The sequence below is a fragment of the Pipistrellus hanaki genome (assembly GCF_964339955.1).
Source record: "Pipistrellus hanaki genome assembly, chromosome: 16".
Lineage (NCBI taxonomy): Eukaryota > Metazoa > Chordata > Mammalia > Chiroptera > Vespertilionidae > Pipistrellus > Pipistrellus hanaki.
In genome coordinates, this window is record NC_140518.1 from 25,005,381 (window position 1) to 25,027,610 (window position 22,230).

At 35.9% G+C, this 22,230-nt stretch overlaps 2 protein-coding genes across 2 annotated transcripts in view; one reads left to right on the plus strand and one right to left on the minus strand.

The window, feature by feature from the left end:
- STXBP4 (syntaxin binding protein 4) overlaps positions 1 to 21,865 on the minus strand; it is a 101,666-nt gene extending 79,801 nt beyond the window's left edge. Inside the window, 8 exon segments of the mRNA XM_084862563.1 lie at positions 2,702 to 2,798; positions 10,551 to 10,645; positions 13,423 to 13,501; positions 14,638 to 14,854; positions 15,043 to 15,149; positions 20,852 to 20,984; positions 21,769 to 21,817; positions 21,820 to 21,865. Of these exon segments, the coding sequence (XP_084718689.1) occupies positions 2,702 to 2,798; positions 10,551 to 10,645; positions 13,423 to 13,501; positions 14,638 to 14,854; positions 15,043 to 15,149; positions 20,852 to 20,984; positions 21,769 to 21,817; positions 21,820 to 21,850 (808 nt within the window). The 5' untranslated portion in view covers positions 21,851 to 21,865.
- Positions 374 to 1,848, plus strand: LOC311610956 (dnaJ homolog subfamily A member 1-like). Its single transcript, XM_084862595.1, is given in 3 exon segments — positions 374 to 829; positions 831 to 1,242; positions 1,246 to 1,848. Coding segments are annotated over 3 exon segments (1,197 nt in total). The 5' UTR covers positions 374 to 518; the 3' UTR covers positions 1,720 to 1,848.
- Positions 21,866 to 22,230: the final 365 nt, after the last annotated feature.

Genomic DNA, 22,230 nt, shown 5'->3' on the forward strand with positions numbered 1-22,230 from the left:
TTTAACCTAATCTAAATATAGCTCATTTTCTATAGGAAGTTGAAGCTATGTGTTATAACAAAGTTGCCTTAAAATGATATTAACTGAAGGGACAGATCAATACAAGTTCAAATAAAAAGAAAGAAACTGGTTTTAACTTCCTTTAACTTTGGTGAAGTCAGTAAGTACATCAGTTAAGATAATCATAAAGCAAATATATATCAATGGCGTATCTATTCCTCCAACCCTTAAATTAGGAGTAGAACCTTTTCTGAAACATAGCACAGTATCATGATTTAGTTTTTCTAGCTGGAAGAACCTGAGGTCTAATAATACTATCGGCAGCTAATGTTTACGTAAAGCCTCTATATGCTAGGACAGGTGCTTTGCAATTTCACCCTCAGAATTTTCAAGGTGGGTTCTCTTATCCTCTCAATTTGCCAGTCTGGAGCTAAGACAAAGTGAACTGTCTAAAACCCCGAGGCCGGCCCTTTCCAGCTCCTCCACACCTGCCTCGGCCCACTCACCGGCTGTCAAAAATGGTGAAAGAAACTACTTACTATGATGTTTTGGGGGTCAAGCCCAATGCCACCCAGGAAGAACTGAAAAAGGCTTATAGGAAGTTGGCCTTAAAGTACCACCCTGATAAGAATCCAAATGAAAGAGAGAAGTTTAAACAGATTTCTCAAGCTTACGAAGTGCTCTCTGATGCAAAGAAAAGGGAATTATATGACAAAGGAGGAGAACAAGCAATTAAGGAAGGTGGAGCAGGTGGTGGTTTTGGTTCTCCCATGGACATCTTTGATATGTTTTTTGGAGGAGGAGGAAGGATGCAGAGAGAAAGGAGAGGTTGTACATCAGCTCTCTATAACCTTAGAAGACTTATATAATGGTGCAACGAGAAAACTAGCTCTACAAAAGAATGTGATTTGTGACAGATGTGAAGGCCGAGGTGGTAAGAAAGGAGCAGTAGAGTGCTGTCCCAATTGCCGAGGTACTGGAATGCAAATAAGAACTCATCAGATAGGCCCTGGAATGGCTCAGCAAATTCAGTCTGTGTGCATGGAGTTCCAGGGCCATGGGGAAAGGATCAGTCCTAAAGATAGACATAAAAGCTGCAACGAAAGGAAGATAGCTCGAGAGAAGAAGATTCTAGAAGTTCATATTGATAAAGGCAAGAAAGATGGCCAGAAGATAACATTCCATAGTGAAGGAGACCAGGAATCAGGATTGGAGTCAGGAGATATTATCATTGTTTTAGATTAGAAGGACCATGCTGTTTTCACTCGACGAGGAGAAGACCTTTTCATGTGTATGGACATACAGCTGGTTGAAGCATTGTGTGGCTTCCAAAAGCCAACAGCTACTCTTGACAACCGAACTCTAGTCATCACCTCTCATCCAGGTCAGATTGTCAAGCATGGAGATATCAACTGTGTATTAAATGAAGGCATGCCCATTTATCGTAGACCTTATGAGAACGGTCGCCTAATCATCGAATTTAAGGTAAACTTTCCTGAGAATGGCCTTCTCTCTCCTGATAAACTCTCTTTGCTGGAAAAACTCCTACCTGAAAGGAAGGAAGTAGAAGAGACTGATGAAATGGACCAGGTAGAACTGGTAGACTTTGATCAAATCAAGAAAGATGGCGCCATTACAATGGAAAAGCATATGAGGATGATGAACATCAACCTAGGGGTGGTGTTCAGTGTCAGACCTCTTAATGGGACCAGTGAGTAAAATTCAGTGCTGGCATTTTATATACAGTAGTGAATGAGTGAAGGACTGTAACCATGATATGCTCACTACTTGCTATTGTTTTTGTTTTAATATTCAAGTATGGTAGTGTTTTAAAAGTTAAATGAAGAATAAACTCAAATATAAATAAAATAAAATAAAATAAAATAATAAAATAAAATAAAATAAAAATAAAACCCCGAGGCCCACTTGACAAGTAAGTAGCAGAACTGGATTCCATCTAAGGTCTGACTCAGAGGCACATCCTCCTGATGGTTACCCAGCACTGCAGATGCTTCTTTAGACATGAAGCGTAGACTATTCATCTACCTACCCTCACACATCTTTATTTTGACTGCGACTTAGTTTCCAAGGATTCTTTTAAAGTTGTTCCTAATGACAGTATCCTACTCTTATTTCATGGATGGCTTATCTTTGCTTATCTTTTTAAATATGCTAATTATGGTTTATCTGAAGTTTTCTTCTGCTCTTGCAATATTTCCCCTTTTTTGAATTCCTTTCTTTTTTCTATTTTCTATACTGCTGGTCAGGAATTCTAGCTGAGTTTTTCAGAGTATTGATTGAGGAATTTGAAATAAATGTGGTCTTTTTTTTTTCTTCTCTCCTTCTAAAGAGGAACTCAATAAAAATGAGTCACAATAACCCTTTAGATAAGTTTCTGTGATGATATAACACAGCGATTTTCAACCTTTTTCATCTCATGGCACACATAAAGTAATTATTAAAATTCTGTGGCACACCAAATTTTTGGTGTTCTGACAAAAAAAAAAAAAAAAAAAAAAGGTATAATTTTGATTCATTCACACCGTCGGCTACTATGTTGGCTGTTGTCATTTTTTAATTTGACAATCTAAGAGAAAAGAGCTCAGGCCCATGACCAAATAGTCAGGTATTGGGTGTTTTAAAAAATGTCTTGGCACCCCGGTTGAAAATTGCTGGATTAACACAATGTACCTAATATTACCTCCAAAAGACACTGTCCCCTGTGGGTCTACTGCCACTTGCTGTCTCAGGGCTTGGTGTTGTTCCTTTGTGGGCTGAATACCAAGATAATTTAGAGCCTGGAAAGAAAAGGACTCGTGTGAGGCAATTTTCAAATCTCCACAGAATAAAACTCTTCATTAGAACTTTATTTCACAATCCAGGGAAAAGAATCAATATCAGCAACAGTGACCAGAATTAGATGTACAAAGAAAGTCTGCTGACTATGGATTAATTTTCTATAAAATATTAGCTTCCTGATTCCACAGACATCTCAACTGTTCCCCCCTCCCAAGGCTAACACTTTAGCTGATCCTAAATTTATAAGCATAGTCCTAGAAGCCAAACTCAGACTCTCTCCTAGTTTAAAATATGTGATATGGCAGGAGAAAAATAGCAAGTAAATCTTATGAAATCTAATTTAACATGAATTTCTACAAGTAGCACTCTAAAGCATAGATATTTTGTTAGTATCTTGTAAATTTGAGAACAAAAATAGTCTATGAAAACTGGCCCGGCCAGTGTGGCTCAGTGATAAGAGCGTTGACCTATGAACCAGGAGGTCATGGTTCGATCCCGGTTAGGGCACATGCCAGAGGCCAGGGTTGTGGGCTCAATCCCCAGTGTGAGGCATGCAGGAGGCAGCCGATCAAAGATTCTCTGTCATCATTGATGTTTCTCTCTCTCTTTCCCTCTCCCTTCCTCTCTGAAATCAATCAAAATATATTTAAAAAAATAAAGTTGATGAAAATTGAATTACATACAAAATATTCTAATTTTTAGCTTGTTTATGAGCAGACTTACATAAATAGTAAACTAAAAAGCTTTCTCTGAAAAGCTGCTCTCTACCTTCTCCTTTTAGCAACCATAGCTGATTAAAAATTCAGAGATTGTTAGTTGTACTCCAATGTCTATTCTCTCCTTGTTCCTTAGTAACAGAATGGCAATATTTAGCTAGAAATACTGTCATCCAGATAAAAGATATCCCTGTTCTGCAGCTTGATGAGGCCAGGTGACTATGTGCAGGCCAACGAGATATAAGGAGAAATGCTATAAGGACCTTCTGGGGAGTCTTTCAGAAGTAGTGGTAGGCACTTCCTGTCCCCTTTCCTCCTCTCTTTGGCCTTAAATAAAAGAAAACAAAAAGGAAGATGAATGGGAGGGAGGGGAAGACGATGGTTGGTTGCTAAAATTCAAATGGTCATTCTGGTTCAGGAGCAACCTCAATAAAAATGAGGGAGCAGAAAGACGATAATTGGGACATGGGACCCCAACACTGTGGACCTCCAGGCCAGTCCTGGATTACCTTCGTCCAGGTTTCTTTTAGGTCTGAGAGAAGTACATTTCTAATGGAGACCACTGTTATTTTATAGCAAATTCTAACCTTAACTGATGCATAGGGCCCAATTGATGCCCTATTGTTGAATTCGGGCAAGAACGTATTCTATGTTAATCATATCAAAACTAAAATATAGGCAAAGTTTAATATTGGCAATAGTCCTTTATAAATGTCTTCCTCCTTTGGAATCTGTTCATTCATTCATTTCATTTACAAAATATTTACTTAGTACTTACTGTAATTTGTCAGGCAAAGGGACACCCAAACAAGATATAGCTGCTGGTATGCTCTTTAGAGAGAGGATAACATGTAAATAAGTGTAATTACTGCAATATTTAATTTAATAGAAGTGTGTACTGGATCTACTATGGCCACAACAAACTGGTGACTGCACAGGTGGCTGGGCACAGTGAAGGAGGGAGACAGGAGGAAGGAGAACATCTGGAAAGATTCCTTTAAAAGTGACTCTAGGGCTTAGTCTAACATTATCTTCCCACCCAGTCTACATACTTATAAATATTTGCCTAGAATGACATGGAATAATGATTCTTAACTTTTGGTGTTCTTTGCCTCCAGTCATAAAAATGTTCCAAATAAAAGGAAAGAAAATAATACAAAGAACACTTATGTATTTGCTATCACTAACTACTCATTAATATTTGTTTGAAATTTATATATATTTTAAATAAATTTATTGGAGTGACCTTGGTTAATAGGGTCATACAGGTTGCAAGTGTACATTTCTATGACATATGTTTTTATGAAATAAACATCAATGACTTAGTTGAAGACTTTCTCCATTGTTCCTCAACAGGATACAACTAAGGTTGGTGTAGCCTTTTTGTCCATGATTTGATGCCATTAATTCATGTATCCCCTAATAATATGTATTCTTATGCAATTGAAATTGTACATGAATAGTATAGTACAAAAGGATAATCTTACCAATTATTTTTACATCAATGTTATGAATTCATAATTGCTCAATATTGTTTGCAAAACTAATTCAATTATTTTAACTTGAAATGGTATCCAACTGTATGAATATATTGTAATTTATCACCCAGTCCTTGATTGATGGGCTTTTGGGGGAAAAAAATATTTTTTTATTGATTTCAGGGAGAAAGGTAGAGAGAGAAACATCAATGATGAGAATCATTAATCAGCTGCCTCCTGCACGCCCCCTACTGGGGATAGAGCACGCAAATCAGGCATGTGCCCTAACCTAGAATTGAACTGTGACCTCCTGGTTCATAAGTCCATGCTCAACTGCTGAGCCACACCAGACTGGTTGATGGACTTTTATATTTATTCCAATTTGGTTCTTATTACAAGACATTATATATATCTCCTTGTATAGCTGTGTGAAAATTTCTCTACAGTATATCTCTATAAGAGGAAATGTGTTTATAAAGTCATAGAGTTTATAAAGTCAACTTTAACAGATATTGTAAAGTAACTCTACATATTGGTTGTACCGAGCAATTTATGCACACAACTAGGACATAAGTACTCCCATTTTCTACATTCTTTGTAGCATTTTATGTTTTCACACTTCAATTTTTTTAAATGTGTTGTATATGAAATATAGTGTATTAATTTGAATTCACCTAATTAAAGTGATATTGGTCTTTTCCATGTTGATTAGCAATATTTTAACTCGGAAATTACTTAGCAATATGTTTTAAATTTTGATATACAGATGTAATTTTTGTTAGTGATTCCTAATTTTTATGAAAACCAAAAATATCTACAGACATTGCCAAATGTCCCCCAAGGCAAATTTCCATATCCCTGTCCTTGAAAAACACTGCTCCAGGGACCAACACTATTAACAGTTTGATGTACTAGTGTAAGTTTTCTGATTTTTTGCTATGGACATAGCACCTATATATAAATATATATGTAAATTATGTATTTTAAAATAATTAAATTATACTATATAGAGTGTTCTGTCTTTTTTAAAAACTATCAACATATCACAGCTTTCTGTTCTGTAGATTTTAGATCTTTTGCATGCTTTTTAAAATTGCTATAATAGTATATTAAAGCTTAGCATTAAAGTATAGTTAGATCAGATTATGAATTTAACAAAACATTGCAAAAGGCCCTTCTGAACTCCTCCCCATAGATAACAGCTGTCATACATTTGGTTTAATATTCCCAAACATTTTATTATATAATATTTGATGTATACTAAAAATATATATTGTATGTTACATTTTAAATCAAGACAATAAAATAAAACATTATTGAATCCATTTTAGGATTACAAAACTGCCAATACTAAAATTCCCAGATTATTTTAAGTGGCTTGTCACATATACATATTCCTAATGTTATTTTGTTTTGCTGTTTTTAAGCCTCATAAAAATGGTGCAGATTGCCTTCTGAAACTTGAATTTTTCATCCTGCAATATGGTTTTATTATTCATCCATGTGGTTACATGCTCTTGTGACATTAATGCATTCACTTTTACTGACAAATGTAATACTTAATTATATCACCGTGCCACAATTTATTCGCCCATCCTCCTGAAGGTGGGCCGTGGGTTTTCTGCTTACCAGGAATGCAGCAGTGAACATTCTTGTACTTATGTAGCACAGTTCATGGGTAAAAATTCCTTTAGGCCAGTGATCGGCAAACTCATTAGTCAACAGAGCGGCAAACTGTGGCTCTCGAGCCACATGTGGCTCACAAGCCGCAGTTTGCCGACCACTGCTTTAGGCTGAATACCTAGGAGTAGTGCTGATGGGTCATTTTCTGATTGGTTTGTAGAATTCTTTGTATATTTAGCATTTTATACGTTATAGATCTGATTGGTTTGTAGAATTCTTTGTAAATTTAGCATTTTATATGTTATAGATGTTACACATATTTTCTCCTAGTTTTTGGCATAACTTTTCACTTTTTAATATTCTCGTCTTATGGAGTTTCTATGGACAATCCCAGACATGTTTTTACACCATTACTTTATATTTTTAAGTAAACAATGTGAATAGTTTAAAAAAATATTTTTAAGGATGTGACTTTTTGTTTTATAAATAGTAGATTTATTGATATTTAATTCACATCTCATAAAATTCACCATTTTAGTATATAGTTAAGAGGCTTTTAGTATATTCACAAAGTTGTGCATCAATCCTCACTAATTCTAGAAAATTTCCATCACCTCCCAAAGGAAGTCCCATCCCATTAGCAGGCACTTCCTAGTTCCCTCCCTCCCCCTTCCCCCCACTCCAGGCAACCACTAATCTATTTTCTGTATGTATGGATTTGCCTATTCTGGGCATTTCATACAAACAGAATCATACAATTTGTGGCTTTTTGTGTCTAGCTTCTTTCACTTAACTTCATGTTTCAAGGTTTATCTACGTTGTATCATGTATCAAGAAGAAACACAGGCAATTTTAAAAGTTCACATTCTTAGCTGGTGGTGAATACATGTGTTGATTATTCTTTCAACTGCACATGTATAATGTAATCATTGTGTATATAATTGATATTGTAAAGATATAAAAACAATTTTATAAAAATAATGCAAATAAGACACCTATCACAGAAGGTACTCAATATATGGTGATTCTTATATCAAGTAATAATAAAGTTGCAAAATGCAATTAACCACAGTGTAAATTGACCTAGAGCTAAACTTAGTATAGGTGAAAGTTTTGCTGAATGTGATTTTTTTCTAGATGAATATAGCACGTCAGTGAGGCAAGCTCATGAATTTAAATTGCAAGTAATTTATGTTTAATCATAAAATAGGTTCTAATAATTTATTGAATGTCATCTTTTAGCCTTAAAAATGTATTAATTGGACAATATCTGTCCTTAACTTTTTATGGTGTCTGGATGATGAATTTTAAAAAATGTCACTTCTGTACAATACTAGTCACATACTTCCCAGCCTAATAACAAAGAACATCTCATTAACGATTACCAGACATCGGGTACGCATTGCTCACTACAGCTTTCTTCAAATGTTACAGAAATGGCAAGAAGTAAAGTAAATATCAGCGAAATGGCATCTGTATCCAAAAGCATCTTTCCCAGGTACAAAAATAGGGATAGCATACAGGTGTCTTCAAGCCAACTGATAAACTATAACTGTATTTGATATGTTTACCATACCTGCTGATAAGTTTAACGTTAGGAACAGAGGAGACACATAGTACTTATAAAACTACTTTGAAAAAACATATCACTAACTCTGGTGAAATTATTTAAAAATATCTGGATATAAAAATCATTAGTAGAATATTCATGGCAAAAGGCAATCATTTTTTTCTCAGACAGTGAATTAAAATAAAATGAATTCAATGTTAGAAATCACTTCCGGGAGATTCTGATTTAAAATCATCAACTTAGACAAGAAAAACAAAGAGAATTCCCTGAGGACATTATCATTTATACATGTCTTGATGGTACTGCCTTTCATCAAATTCTAACCTCTGTACCTTTCTTAAAAATTGCACTAAGTAGGGTAATTAATATCCACATAATCAGTCAACAACTTCTTCTTGTGAAATCTTAGCACAGCACACATTTTCTAGATACTATATACTCTATATTTATAGAAGTTAAAGAAAGATATAATTTTAATATATTTTAAATACTTGATCACTTTTTCCTTATCTATCACTGAATAGAAAATATGTTAAAAATTTAGTGGATGATAAAGTTGAATTTGTCTACAAAGTAGCAACTATAATAGAAGGACCTATTTTAAATGAAAGTGGTACAAATATTATGATAATAATAGCTAACTATCCAAAAAGGGAAGAGTAGTTTAGAAATATTTGGGTGAATAGATGCTAATTTGGATTTTAGGGGGAAAAATTATTAAGTGAAATATAGTTTCAAACTCTGAAAATAAGTAATGCTATACTGAATACAGTCACTAAAAATATCTTGAATCAAAGCTGGGAAGTTGAATGTGGGCTCCTTTTGCTGTAAAACTACTGTTTTATTTTTCTAAAAAAAAGTAATCAATTTGCTAGGCTAAAAGGAAAACCAAAACTGGAATTCTGACTCAGTAGTCAAGTAGCTCATATTTCTCAGAATCATATTTCTAAGAAACTTACAGATTAAAACTACATCATGCACTAGAAAACTTACACCAAGTAAAAAAATAAAGGCTGTCAGATAGTGTTTAGCTGGTTAATTTTCTCCTTATCCAAATGAATGGTTAGCCTTAAATCTTGAATGTTCAGAAATGTATGTTAAACCAACATCATTAAAAAAACAATAATTATCCATTTTTAGATATTAATATTTTCAAACCTCAAACATTTTATTTTTTTGAAAACGTTAATAACTGGTTATAAACTTTGCCATAAGCCAGAACTTACATCTTAACCAAAAATAGAGAGTACAAGTTGGCAAAAGATACTCAGGAGTATGAAAATATCAAAAAGACATCACAAGAACCTGATGGATCAGAAAGTTTCATTGAGCACAAACCAGGTGTTTAACCAGTGGTAGGTACACGGGACACTGTTGTGAGGAAGCTTTAGCTCATAGGTAAAGCAAGATACAGAAAAGATGACAGGAAACCACAGTGATTTACAGATGTGCAAACTAAGGCGACATTGGCCCTCACCATAAGAGTTAGCAAAGTCTAGACGGGGTAGTTGGAGTTGAGTCAGAATTTGAATAACGGAGAAGATTCAAATTGGCAATGAAAAGGGTGCTGCCCTAGGACCATGCAAAGGTATGAATATGAGAATAAGGGCAATGTGTGTTTATTCCAGATGTGCATTTCCATACTCTTCCTAAAATGTAAAACATTATTATCCACAAAACATGACAGGAAAGTAGAGGCTGTGGGCCTCTAACACTGAATCAATTTTTATATTAAAAAATAAGACATAGCACATTTTTGCTGTCAGCTCCCAAGTTACCTGACAAAAACCAGTTTTAAATGCATTTTTACTTTCAATTTTTCTTTTTACTCCTCTTAGGTTCCTTTTACAGACAGAATCTCTCAATGTTTTACTCTCCCCAAGGCTTTTTTGTGTGCCTTTTGCATATGGCTACCATCTTCTTAATAGTCACTGATGCTTGACTATTAAGATTCTTTAGGATTTAGCTTCCCTTTACTTTTTAAAAAATTGAACAAATGGGCATATTACTTGCACTTATTGCTCTGACATATGAAGTCTACTATGTTTTGTCATAATTTAGCCCCTGTTTCCTTGGGTTCTACGTGGTAAGACATCACATTTGTCTTACACACAGGAGGAAACAGATGAATGTGAATGTCGATTTAGTGACAAGAGGTTTAATTTTTTTTTTTTGTACTAGTGAACAACATGAACTGCCCAACTCAAACATGAATAAGTGCATTGAAGTCCAAACTGCCATTCATTTAATAGCATATAAATAATTCCTCAAGAAACTAATGGTGCCAGGCCTTTACCCTCTCCAAGACGAGAGGCCTTCCTTGCTGCTGTTTCATGGAAGAAAAACAGACATTGAAGTATTTACCATTTCCAGTTTCTCTGCCTTAAGGCGAACGGAGGGATTGAGGGAGACCTTCTTTCCTTGTGGTCCATCATTATCAGGCCGGACAGGGGCAGCATCTGAGAGACAACAGGGTGCACACTAATTGGAAATTTAATTGGAATAGAAATGTTCATGTGACAGGATGTGTTCTGAGCTCCTGCTGTTAAAAAAAATTCTGGTTAACCAGCTGGCAGTTTTCACTTTTGTTTTCGTTAAATCTAAAATGTATCACACAAGCCAGCTTCACGTGAGCCCTAAACTATTTGGTATTAAAAGAATGACCAATTTGACATTAAGTCCCAGGGAAATACTAATTAAAAAAGACAAACATAAACCTACCACCACTACCCTGTCATCACAATACCTTACTAATTGTAAAATGAAAAGTGTTTTTTTTTCCTTTCCCAAATAAGTAAAAAAAATCATATGAGAAATTCAAATAGATCATGATATTTCTTTGGCTGGCAAAAGTTGGTTTTGTTATGTGAGTTCTGGAAGTACTACAGAAAAAACTAAAAAATGCAGATGGTTTCCAGTTTTCACATTAACTATAATGGACTTATAACTCCTGGAACTCAAAATCCCATTTCTTCTTTTACAGAAGGTTATATTTCAAGAAGCATAAATGGACTTTCAAGGGTGGAGTTTATATACTGTTATTCTTTGGCACCTTTTCAATAGACACTGAGTACTTAGACAAGCCTTTGTCCTGGTTGCATGGATAAGAAACCAGGTGCCACCAAGACTAGGACCTGGAAAACATGATTTGTTTTAATATGCCAGAGTTGGTAAAACAAATTCCTATAATTCATGGCAATCCTATCTAAATTGTCACTATTCTAACTACACTTTTAAATGGTATTTTACTAATTCTACATAGAAATGAGGAAGAGAAAAAAACTTTTTAAAATGTCACATTTTTATGCAGTGTTTTATTTTTTTTTAAATTTCTCGGAGCATCTGTCTCTAAGTACAAAATGATTTGCATTCTCTTAAGAACATAAGAAGCGCATATGAAAATAAATAGTCTTCCTCTAAACCTTTAACACATCGTTAACATTCCATGTAAAATCTTGAATATAGCTTATATGTGTCAAGATCATAAAAAAATGGCTACTGACTTTTAATTTCAAGTGGAATCAAATGCTGAGAAAGACTGATTTTTATAGAAAAGAAAATTTGCAATTCTGATAAAAGCAACAAAGTGTCCTATGTTGATGTAATACCTAATTGTTGGCCATGGGATAAAAAAATACCATATGTGTATCTTTTTCTCTTAATGCAGGTTCAGTAAACTGTGGCTTACAAGTCACATGTGGCTCTTTGGCCCCTTGAATGTGGCTTTTCCACAAAATACCATGTGCGGGCGTATACGTACAGTGTCATTGAAACTTCGTGGCATTCGGCTCTCAAAAGAAATTTCAATTGTTGTATTGTTGGTATTTGGCTCTGTTGACTAATGAGTTTGCTGACCACTGTCTTTTTATTTATTTTTTTTAAATAATATATTTTATTGATTTTTCACAGAGAGGAAGCGAGAGGGATAGAGAGCCAGAAACATCGATGAGAGAGAATCATTGATCAGTTGCCTCCTGGACACCCCCCACCGGGGATGTGCCGGCAACCAAGGTAAGTGCCCTTGACTGGAATCGAACCCGGGACCCCCCAGTCCGCAAGCCCACGCTCTATCCACTGAGCCAAACAGGTCTCAGCCCAACCACTGTTTTAATGTAACTGCAGAACCAAGCTCCCCGTTCTCCTTGCTTGGTGCCCTACCAATAAAATGGTTTTAATTTGTCCTCAGTGTTCAGTGTTTGGCTTTGCTGTGCATTGGACAGGCAGACCCTTGCTCAATTCACTTCAGTTCGGTTTGGTATCATTAAGAGAAATTCTCTGCCAAACCCAAAGTGTGGCCTAAAAGAGGCGCACGGAGTGACATGAAAGACCACATAGCAGGTAAGTCCAACTTTGTTTTTCATTTTTAAGGTTTGGACTTGTGAGGCTTAACAGTGACCTTCAGCTTGGTGCCTGACCTACCTACAGTTAAGGCACACTGACACTGGGTGGACCCAAGCTCACCTAATTATGGTCTCAGACCAAGACCAGCCCTGGGCATGAAATTTTGTGCACCGGGCCTCTTGTACAAGAATAAACTGTTTCTCATGCTCACAACTGTAAACCTACTTTTGCCCCATCCTGTATAGATTTTTGACTGGTGCTTAATTTTTGGAGATAATTTAAGGGGAGGAATTTTTCTTCATATTTGAGCCAATATACACTTTATAGCTTGATAAAAATCCTTCTGTTATGAATGGCTTACATAATCTTATTTTAAATAGCCATTAAATCATTCCATGATAATTAAAAACCAATAACATTGAATTTACAATATCAATATTCTTTCTAATTTATATCTATATAATATCTTAAAAACAAACCCCTAAAAATATTTATTTTCTTAAGCTATGCTTCCTTCTATGATTTCTCTGAAAGGGGCATTTAATATACTTCACCAGCATTTCACCAAAAGGGCAAAGCAACCTAACCTTAATTTACTAGTAGAAAGAGTTTTCATTACTTGGTTTCAATAGTTTGTTGATTAATGCAGCTTCACAGACACTATTATTCTAATGCATCTTTGAAAATGTTAACCGTTGTTCAGGAAAATTTCCAATAAAAGTCATAATCTGACAAGGACCATGGCACAATGTATCCATTTTGTTCTTTTACTCACTGAAGGAAAGAAGACTTAATGCATCCTTCCTTAAAGTCTATTAAGTCACATTACATATGCCTCATTGAGAGAGAGTCATTACAAAAAATAACAGGAGAGAGGAATTAAGTGTGCACTTACCTGTATTAGACATATCCGTAGGGCTGTGGTCCAAAGAAGCAATTGGAGTCTGTTCTATTTTCTTGTATCCCGTTTTTAACTATGAAAGACAATGAGAAACATGAAATGTCATTTTCTAAAGAAGGTCAAAGACCAGACTAGAAGCTCATTCTATATAATAAAAGTGTAGCATGCAAACTGTCTTCTTGACCGGGGATCAACCAGGAGGTGGGGCTGGCCAGGGAAAGGGAGGGAGGCCTTGGTTGGTGGCTAGCAGACTTTAGGGACCCTACCAGTGCATAAATTTCATGCAATGGACCTCTAGTGTTAACATAAAAAGAATGACTAAAGTGACTAAAGCATTAGTTCAGAAAAAATAAAAAATAAAACCTCTAAAAATTTGGTATATTCATCTTCAAACAAAGAAAGTCAGATTAAATGTAAAACAGCTTTCAGCTTTATCATCCAAGAACAACATAATAGGCCATGTACCTAGTCCTTGAAAAGGTTATCATCCCAAATAAAAAAGGATAAGGGGCTGACAGAAAATCTTATACCCAGTATCTGATTAGCATATACCAGTAACTAAAGTTACCTCTGACAAAATGTATTTCACTGACTGAAAGCCGGCCTGAGTTTCCTATTTTACTTTATAGCTAGCACTCACTTAAAGACTTCTTACCCTTTACTTTATAACTTTGATTTATCAGGCTACTGCAGCAACTAGTTATTAAATGTATTGGAATTTTGATGCAGAAACCCCCCTTTGTGTGTCTGCGAGGGTGAATGATATCCTAGTATACACACGTGGGGAGCATACCCACCTACACTGAGTGGTAGAGATTACTCTCTGTGTGTGCGAAAGAAGCTGAGGACCATGAAGGAATACTGCCCTCCTTCAGTGAAGCAGAAAACAGAAATAATAATGTACTGGGCCATACTAATGACTGTCTGAAAACAGATGTGATATTTCTAACATAGTTCCAAGTGATATCTACATGTACTTTGTGATGCCACTCTTGATCATAGCTTTCTGGGCAAAAGACACACTGATGTGAAAAAAATTGCATTTATTGACAGCACAGAATAAAAATCTTAAAATACAAAATCTTTCAAGGAAATACCAGTTTGCTAAGACATTGTATTACCAAAATGATAATTCTCGATGTATATGGCAAATATAAAAACATACAGGGGATTTTTGGACTGCACAAGAAAACAGAAATTGAAGAGTACCTGATTTCCCTTCAAAGAAGGTAAAACAGCATCTATAGTTTTGGGGGTAGAGGAGGTCCTTGGAATCGGTATTTCAGGAGAAGAAAGAAGATTAAATGCTGAAGCTTGAGGTCCATATTCTCCAGAGGTCTGTAAAAGGGGTGTACACGGTGGATTTCCTGAGTGACTGCCATCAGATTTTTGTCTTATGAATGCTATCTCCCAAGCAGGTTCTGACCTAGCAGTAAAAAGGAAACACTTTATGAATGCATTATGGATATAGTACAATTTAATTCTAAAATAATGTTTCACGTATTACTTCAAAATATTTCTTTTAGGGTCTCAGGTACTTATGACACCTTAAAAATTACTATTTTAAGGAGCCATGCTAAATGATTCCTTTTATCCTGTGAATAGAACAGTTACCTCAACTTGGCTCGGGTAATTATGCTTTTTGCTTCTTCAAATGATACACCAATCATAGATTCCTTGTTTATTGAGACAAGTTGATCTCCTGGCTTCAAACGTCCATCCTAATAAAAATAGTGACATTTGTAAAGAAATGAATAAGGATGGTTTAAAAAAAAAATTGATGCGATTACAGCAAGAAAAGTTTTAGTGAAGAATGTCTTAAAGAAATAGCAAAATCAGAGATCATAACACACAACTGCTATATTCACAGGTGATTTTTTTTTCTCCGTCCATTTGATTAATGTATGGGGAGCAAAACACAATAGTAACGCCGGAAAAGACTAAGCTATATGGAGAAAGTATCCACCACAGGGATGCTACATGTTCAGTAAAATGAAAGAGCTGTCTTTGTAAGGTTAGTAAACACAGCTCCGTATTGCCTGGGCTCAAATCTTACTACAGAGTTTGGTTACATATGCATTTAAGTCAAGCATATTCAGACTACATTTAGACACTCATGTGCATTAGTGTGCAACTTAATATGCTTAATTTTAGTTTGAGGACAATCATTCATTCACTCAAGGTTAAGGTGAAATGGTAACAAACAAGAAAAACAACCATTTGGCCACAGGCTATAAAATAATAAGGCTAATAAAAGTTAGGGAAGGATAAACAACATTCCAGAGTGCTTATTCCGGGGAGGGTCGGTGAGAATGTGATGGGGAAAGCAAATAGGAAGTCTCAATGATACTTAAACTTTCTCTTTAAGTGTTGGATTCTAAGTGGATTCGTAGATGTTTATTTATCATTATATTTCATAAGTTACAATATTTTTCAATATCCCTTTGTATGCAGCAAATATTGCACTCTACACAAGAATAGAAGTGATCCATCCCCCCAAATAAAAAGAAAGCTAATGCCATTTGCCCAACAATATGCCTAACCATCTAAATAATATTTGGGTTCTATAATCCAAACCTGGTATTTAAAATAAGGGTCAAGTAAAGAATGTTAAATCTGATTTTAAAATAAATTAATTAACTAGTACGATGAAATAAACATTATTGTTAAATCCAGCTATAGACCATTTGGAATCTGCAAAAATAATTCCTCATTAGTGTCAGTTTAATAACATAGAGGTTGTAACTGAAATGCATTGGCTACATTACTATTGACTTCTATGCCAAAGCCTGGCAACAATTTAGCGGGGTGGGGGGTAGGGGGGGAAATGAAGAAAACATGCTTCATTGGAGCAAATCATGTAAAGGTTATTGACAAGGAAAGAAAGGTTCTTTTAGAAACGGGCTGGAAGATAGTAAATATCAGGCTACTTTGTGTTGACCCGAACATTCTTGGTATTCACAGTTCCTTCTATTAAACTTACTTGAAAAGGGGAAATTCTGAAGTGATGACTCTGTCATATGTCAACTCAATGGCCTTTCATTTGGGCAGGAGCTCTCAGAGGCAGTGGGTGGGGTGGAAGGAGCACAGGCTGGACAAACAGACAGACCGGCACTCACACTTGCTCTATGACTTGCTAGCTAGATGTTCATAAACAATGAGAGAGAGAGAGAGAGGGAGAGGGAGAGAAGATAGGAGATGGAGAGGCACGCAATCTCCACCGGGAACGCAGAACAGAATTCCAGTGTCTGAGGCAGCTCCTATATCTGTATCTTACAGAAATCAGAGCTGGTGGTCAGGGCTGCAGAGAAAAGGGCTATAGAATACAGACATAGGCAACAGGGTTCAGGCTGACCTACGACCTCTCACAACCTCTTCTCGGGCTGTACAGTATCATTAGCACAGCGGGAAGAGCCCTGCTATAGGCAACTTAACGCATCGTATAGTAGAGCCCACCGACACACTGAAGCAGCATTCTAAAGCAGGACACGGGTCAGGGGAGATAGAAAAGAAAATTCCTTCTGACTGGCTTCTGGTGTTTCTATACATCTTTTCTTTCTAAAATGTATCTACAGCGGTGGTGGTTTTTCCTTTACTTTGGTTCCTAGAATAAAATCTTAGCTGATCATGTGAATTTCTGAACCTGCTTAAAAGTCAGAACCTGCAAAGTAAAACAAAGCTATTTCTGTACTTGTCTGGCATCTCAAACCAGTGAATTCTGAACCAGCTGCATTAATGTGGGTGCGGAGACGCTAACTTCGGAGGCCTCTTCCACACTGTCTTGATTCTGACTCAGCAGTTACTGAGCAACCAGACGACACGATGGGCAAGGTGCCAAGCACTTTCGTGTGCCCAACTTCAGAGTCTGAAACCTTTCAGGTTGACATCTGTAAAGATGCAGTGGTAATGCCCTCCTGACCACTCAGATACTTCCATTAGGAACTACCAACACTGTTCATTCCAGATGACAAAGACTGGTACTTAAGTTTTCTAAATAACTTGTTATCTTGTCAGAAACCATCTACCCGTCTGGCTCAGGCTATAACCAGCTCACTATTCCTAACTACTAAGGGATATTCTTTTTTTTTTTTTTTTTTTTAATATATATTTTATTGATTTTGTACAGAGAGGAAGGGAGAGAGAGAGAGAGAGAGCTAGAAACATCGATGAGAGAGAATCATCGATCAGCTGCCTCTTGCATACCCCCTACTGGGGATATGCCCGCAGCCAAGGTACGTGCCCTTGACCGGAATCGAACCCGGGACCCTTCAGTCCCCAAGCCGACGCTCTATCCACTGAGCCAAACCGGTTTCGGCCTAAGGGATATTCTTGCAAGCCTTTGGGGCCTTTCCCAGGCTGCCATCCGCTGTCCACTGGAGGTACCCTTTTTTATTTTTTTATTTTTTTTTAATCACCAGCTATGATATGAATCTGAGTCAGTTGTTTAACCTCCATGGGACTCCACTTTCTTAGCTGTAAAGTGGGGATAAATACCTATCACACAAGGTTGATACCATCATTAAATAATACATATAAAATCAAGCGCACTGTAGGTGTTAAATACAGGCGAGTCGAACCAGAATCCCAAATCTGTTCTGGGCAATTTTCACACTGATAGCAAATTTAATCCTGTCACTCCTAACTTAAGAGCCCGTAATGACTGCCCGCTGGTAGAAAAGTTAGAACTCCTTAACTTCCCAGACCCAGCAAAACAAACTGGCTGCAACCTTCTATTTCTAGCCTCATCATCCAACTTCCCTTCTCGGCATATGAATTCTGGTTCTATTTTCAGAAAGTATTCAACCCCTAATGCTTTCATGTGCACTAATTTCTCGGGATGACACCGCCCACCCTGCCATGTCCCCTGCTGATGAATTCTCACTTAACTTCACAGCCAGCCTCAGACATCTCTGCCTTGAGTTCTCCCTGATTCCCCACATTTACTTAACTGTTCCTTTCTCTGTGCCCCGAAGGCTCTTTCATGCACCTGCATTACTGCACTGACTTCGTGCTGCCCTTGTTTTTATCTCCTGATTTCCTTTCCCCCCAGGAGAACAAATGAACTAAGCATCTCCCACACCAGCAGCACCGATTCTCTCGGCTGGCCGGAGCCACGCCCTGGTCATGGTTGCTCCCCAAGCAGAGAGCCAGGTGCTTAAGTCCCCAACAAATGAATAAGGTCCAAGAGGCTAAGGTGGCTCTCACAGAAATAAATCATGGCAGAGGCAGAAAGAGCGCGGCATTGCGAAGTGAGCCCTCCTGGCTACACCCCCTTCAGCCCCACCAATGGGAGTGCTGTCTACCCTTTGCCACCCCGAGGCCTTGGTCCTATTTATCTATAAGCCTTGGTCCATCTATAGGCTTGAGATTGCATATTTTATTAGCTCTGAAACAATATATTAAAATTGGAGCAAGTCAAAGTACTCATATGCATTTCAAAATATTAACATTTGTTCAGTTCGATAAGTGTAACAAGGATAAACTTATAGCCTGTGTTTCCTAATCTGAATATATTTACTGTACAGAAGTTTTGTGCGGATTAGGTGATTATTAACATTCTAATGCAGTATTTAGAACACAGTAAATCCTACTATTATCAATTTAAAATTTTTTAAAAATAAAAGAGCATTCATTTTGTATTTGCAGAGTAAATATACATATAACTCTTCATCATGAGAAAGTACACAAAAAGTAATGGAAGCATTGCCAACTTATTTATTCTGTCTACACCTTTATTTTGGCTATGTGGACAGGACCAGGTATAGTCAAAGAACATTAACAGCTCTGTGCTGCCCTCTAGTGGTAAATATACAATATAGTCCATTACAGGGTTTTGCTTTTTAATTCCCTTTCAAACAAGGAAATTCTAAGGAAACCAGTAAGAGAAAGAATACATTATGAATATAATATAATTTCTTGGTCTGCCATCACTGACAGCTGACTAAGAGCCACTCTGCATCACTGATACCAATTTAATACTTTACCACTATTTTTCATGGGATATAAAAGCATAAGTTGATGCTTGTCTTAAAAGCAAATTGTTATCATTTGTTAGGTACAATGATCTGTTATTTCACTATATCAAATGCAATCTAGGAAATACCTTAGCTATCCTGAACACACACACACACACACACACACACACACACATCTTAGCTTCAAAACTAATAGTACTAAACATTTCAGTTCTTAAAAGAAAAAAATCATTTTTGTTTGAATTTGTTTAAATTTAGCATTTAAATATGTTCTTACTTGGTTAAAAATTTAAATTCAATGGCCAAAATTTTATTTCATTATAATATCACAAACATACTGTATAATACTTACAACTCGTGCATTTGGAAAATACCTTATTATCTCAACAAGCCTGAAACAAAATCATTTCTATTATTTTAGAAATTATTAGTAAAATTAACAAAACAAAAAACCCCCAGTAGAATAGATAAGCTGCTTGCTAAACAAGTGTTTGGGGTGGGAACAGGGATAAGAGTAGGTGTATTTATTCAACCAAAACAAGTAGAATAAGAAAACAACAATATGAACAAACCTAATGATAAGAGAATCCTTTCTCATATTATGCAGTTTGATATATATAGGATGTTTTATTAAATTCTTTATATGCTATCTATTTCCAAAAAGCAGTAGGGCTAATTTTCAATAAAAGACACAACAGTAAAACAAAAATAGCAAATACAATCCAAGAGAAATGAGAACGCAAATATAGTAACCAATTTGTTAACTAAGTTGCTGGTATTGTGCTTCAGATTTGGATCTGAGCCGCCTAGGGAAAATGGACTAATGATTTACATATTTCTTACCTTAAAGAGAAGAGTAAGACTTTCTAATTCCTAAAAAAGGGTACTTTCTCATCTTAATTCTAAATCTAATTTCTCATATAGATTCTAAACCCAATTTCTCATGTGAGCAAGTAATTAGTGATGTAATTAACATATTGAACAAAAATTACAGTAAATTTAAAATGAACAAATTTTATCTGCTGAGTGTTTGTGTTTATTTTGTTTTGCATTTAGGATAGGCTAAATGAATATACTTCAAGCTTAAGTGATCCAACTTAGTCCAAACTCAGAGCAATCTAGAGATAACAACACGTCTTCAAATATAATTTCTCTCAACCAAAAATAGGATAAGAGTTGAATAGCATAAATTAAAAATCTATAACCTTTAGTGATAGCCTGAAGTCTGTTATTTTCACGTTTTATTTCATATTCATTCTTAGGGTAAAGCTTGTTGCGGGTAACAGGCCTATTTTCCAGTTCCTTTGTTCACAGATGTTCAGCTAATACTAAGACTATACTGATGAGATAGAAAACAAACCTTGTTACTAATGGCTTGGGTTTTTTTACTGTTTTTCTTTTGGTTTTTTTTTTGTGTGTGAAGGTCTATTTTAAATTTTCATTTTTACCTTATAACAGTCTCCGCCAGGAATGATTTCCTGAATATACACAAAGGGACCTTCATTTCGGTTAATTCCTCCAAGGATCTTCAGACCAAGGCCTGTTTCCTTGGTAACTGTAATCATCTGCAAGGCAGGATCCCTAAGATAAAGTAAATTAGCACTCACAGGTTACAAGAGATCTTAAGTTCTCCTTAAACTATTCATTGAATCAAATTATTGGATCTAGATAACTCAAAGTACTCAGTACATTCTAGCAACTACATTTAAAAAAGTATGGTGATAAAAAGCAACCAAGTGGATTGTCTTATCTGTAATTTCAATTTTCTCTACAAAACAACCAAACCATAAAAAAAAATACAGCAATAATGCTTATTTCTTTAGAGAACAAAAATAGTTCAAAAATATAACAGAGATAAATTTTAAAAATTTATTAAAGGTGATGGAAGATTTGCCTCCTGGGAGCTGAGAGGTTAGGTGCAAAGAGCATCCGGCATCCAGCCTTCCCAGCTAGGCCCCAGGAAATGTAAATGAGGCCACCCGACATCATTTGGTATTGACCAGAAGAATTAATCACAACATCATGGCAAAGAATAAAAGCTTGTACTTTTAAGGCACTTTGAGGTGGTTTGTTACTCAGCAAAAGTTAATCTTATGTTATTTTTATACTGAAATTATAAAATATTTTAGATACTAAAAAATTAGACCTATTTTATAAAGCAATCTCGAAAAATATTTCTAAAAAAGAATGCAGAATCAGCCCTTTACACTGATTTACGCTAAAAGGTAATTATTATTCAACTTCTCATTACTGCTGTTCCAGACAGCAGGTAGTTAGCTGTATAACACTTTTCACCAGATACTAATATTCGACAGATTAAAAACTATGATAATTCAAAACATACTAAATTTAATTTAACAATTACTTTTCAAGTGGACCGGATGGTAATGCAGCAGAGGAATTTTTATTCATGGTTTCACCACAGTAGTCTTGCATTTAACAGCCATGCAAATGCAAATCTGATGAAGAGTCTATAAATTCTTCTTTTCCTAAGATTAGAGAAGCAGAAAATAAAGTGTCATGTTTTAGAATAGTCAAATTTTACTCTATAACTTTGCATAAAAACATTACATACATTTGGCACACAAACAATATGTGCCTGTGTACAGATGTTAGATGAATTTTATATATTTTGGGCCATGTCCTATTAGTCATTGCTCATCGTATCTGAGAAATGTAAAGATAGTACTGTAGATAGAGAGATAGATAAAGGAATCGAGGTATACCTATCTTATATAATAAAAGCCTAATATGCAGATCAACCCAACAGCAGAATGACTGGTTGCACTGACTACCGGGGGTAGATGCTCAATGCAGGAGCTGCCCA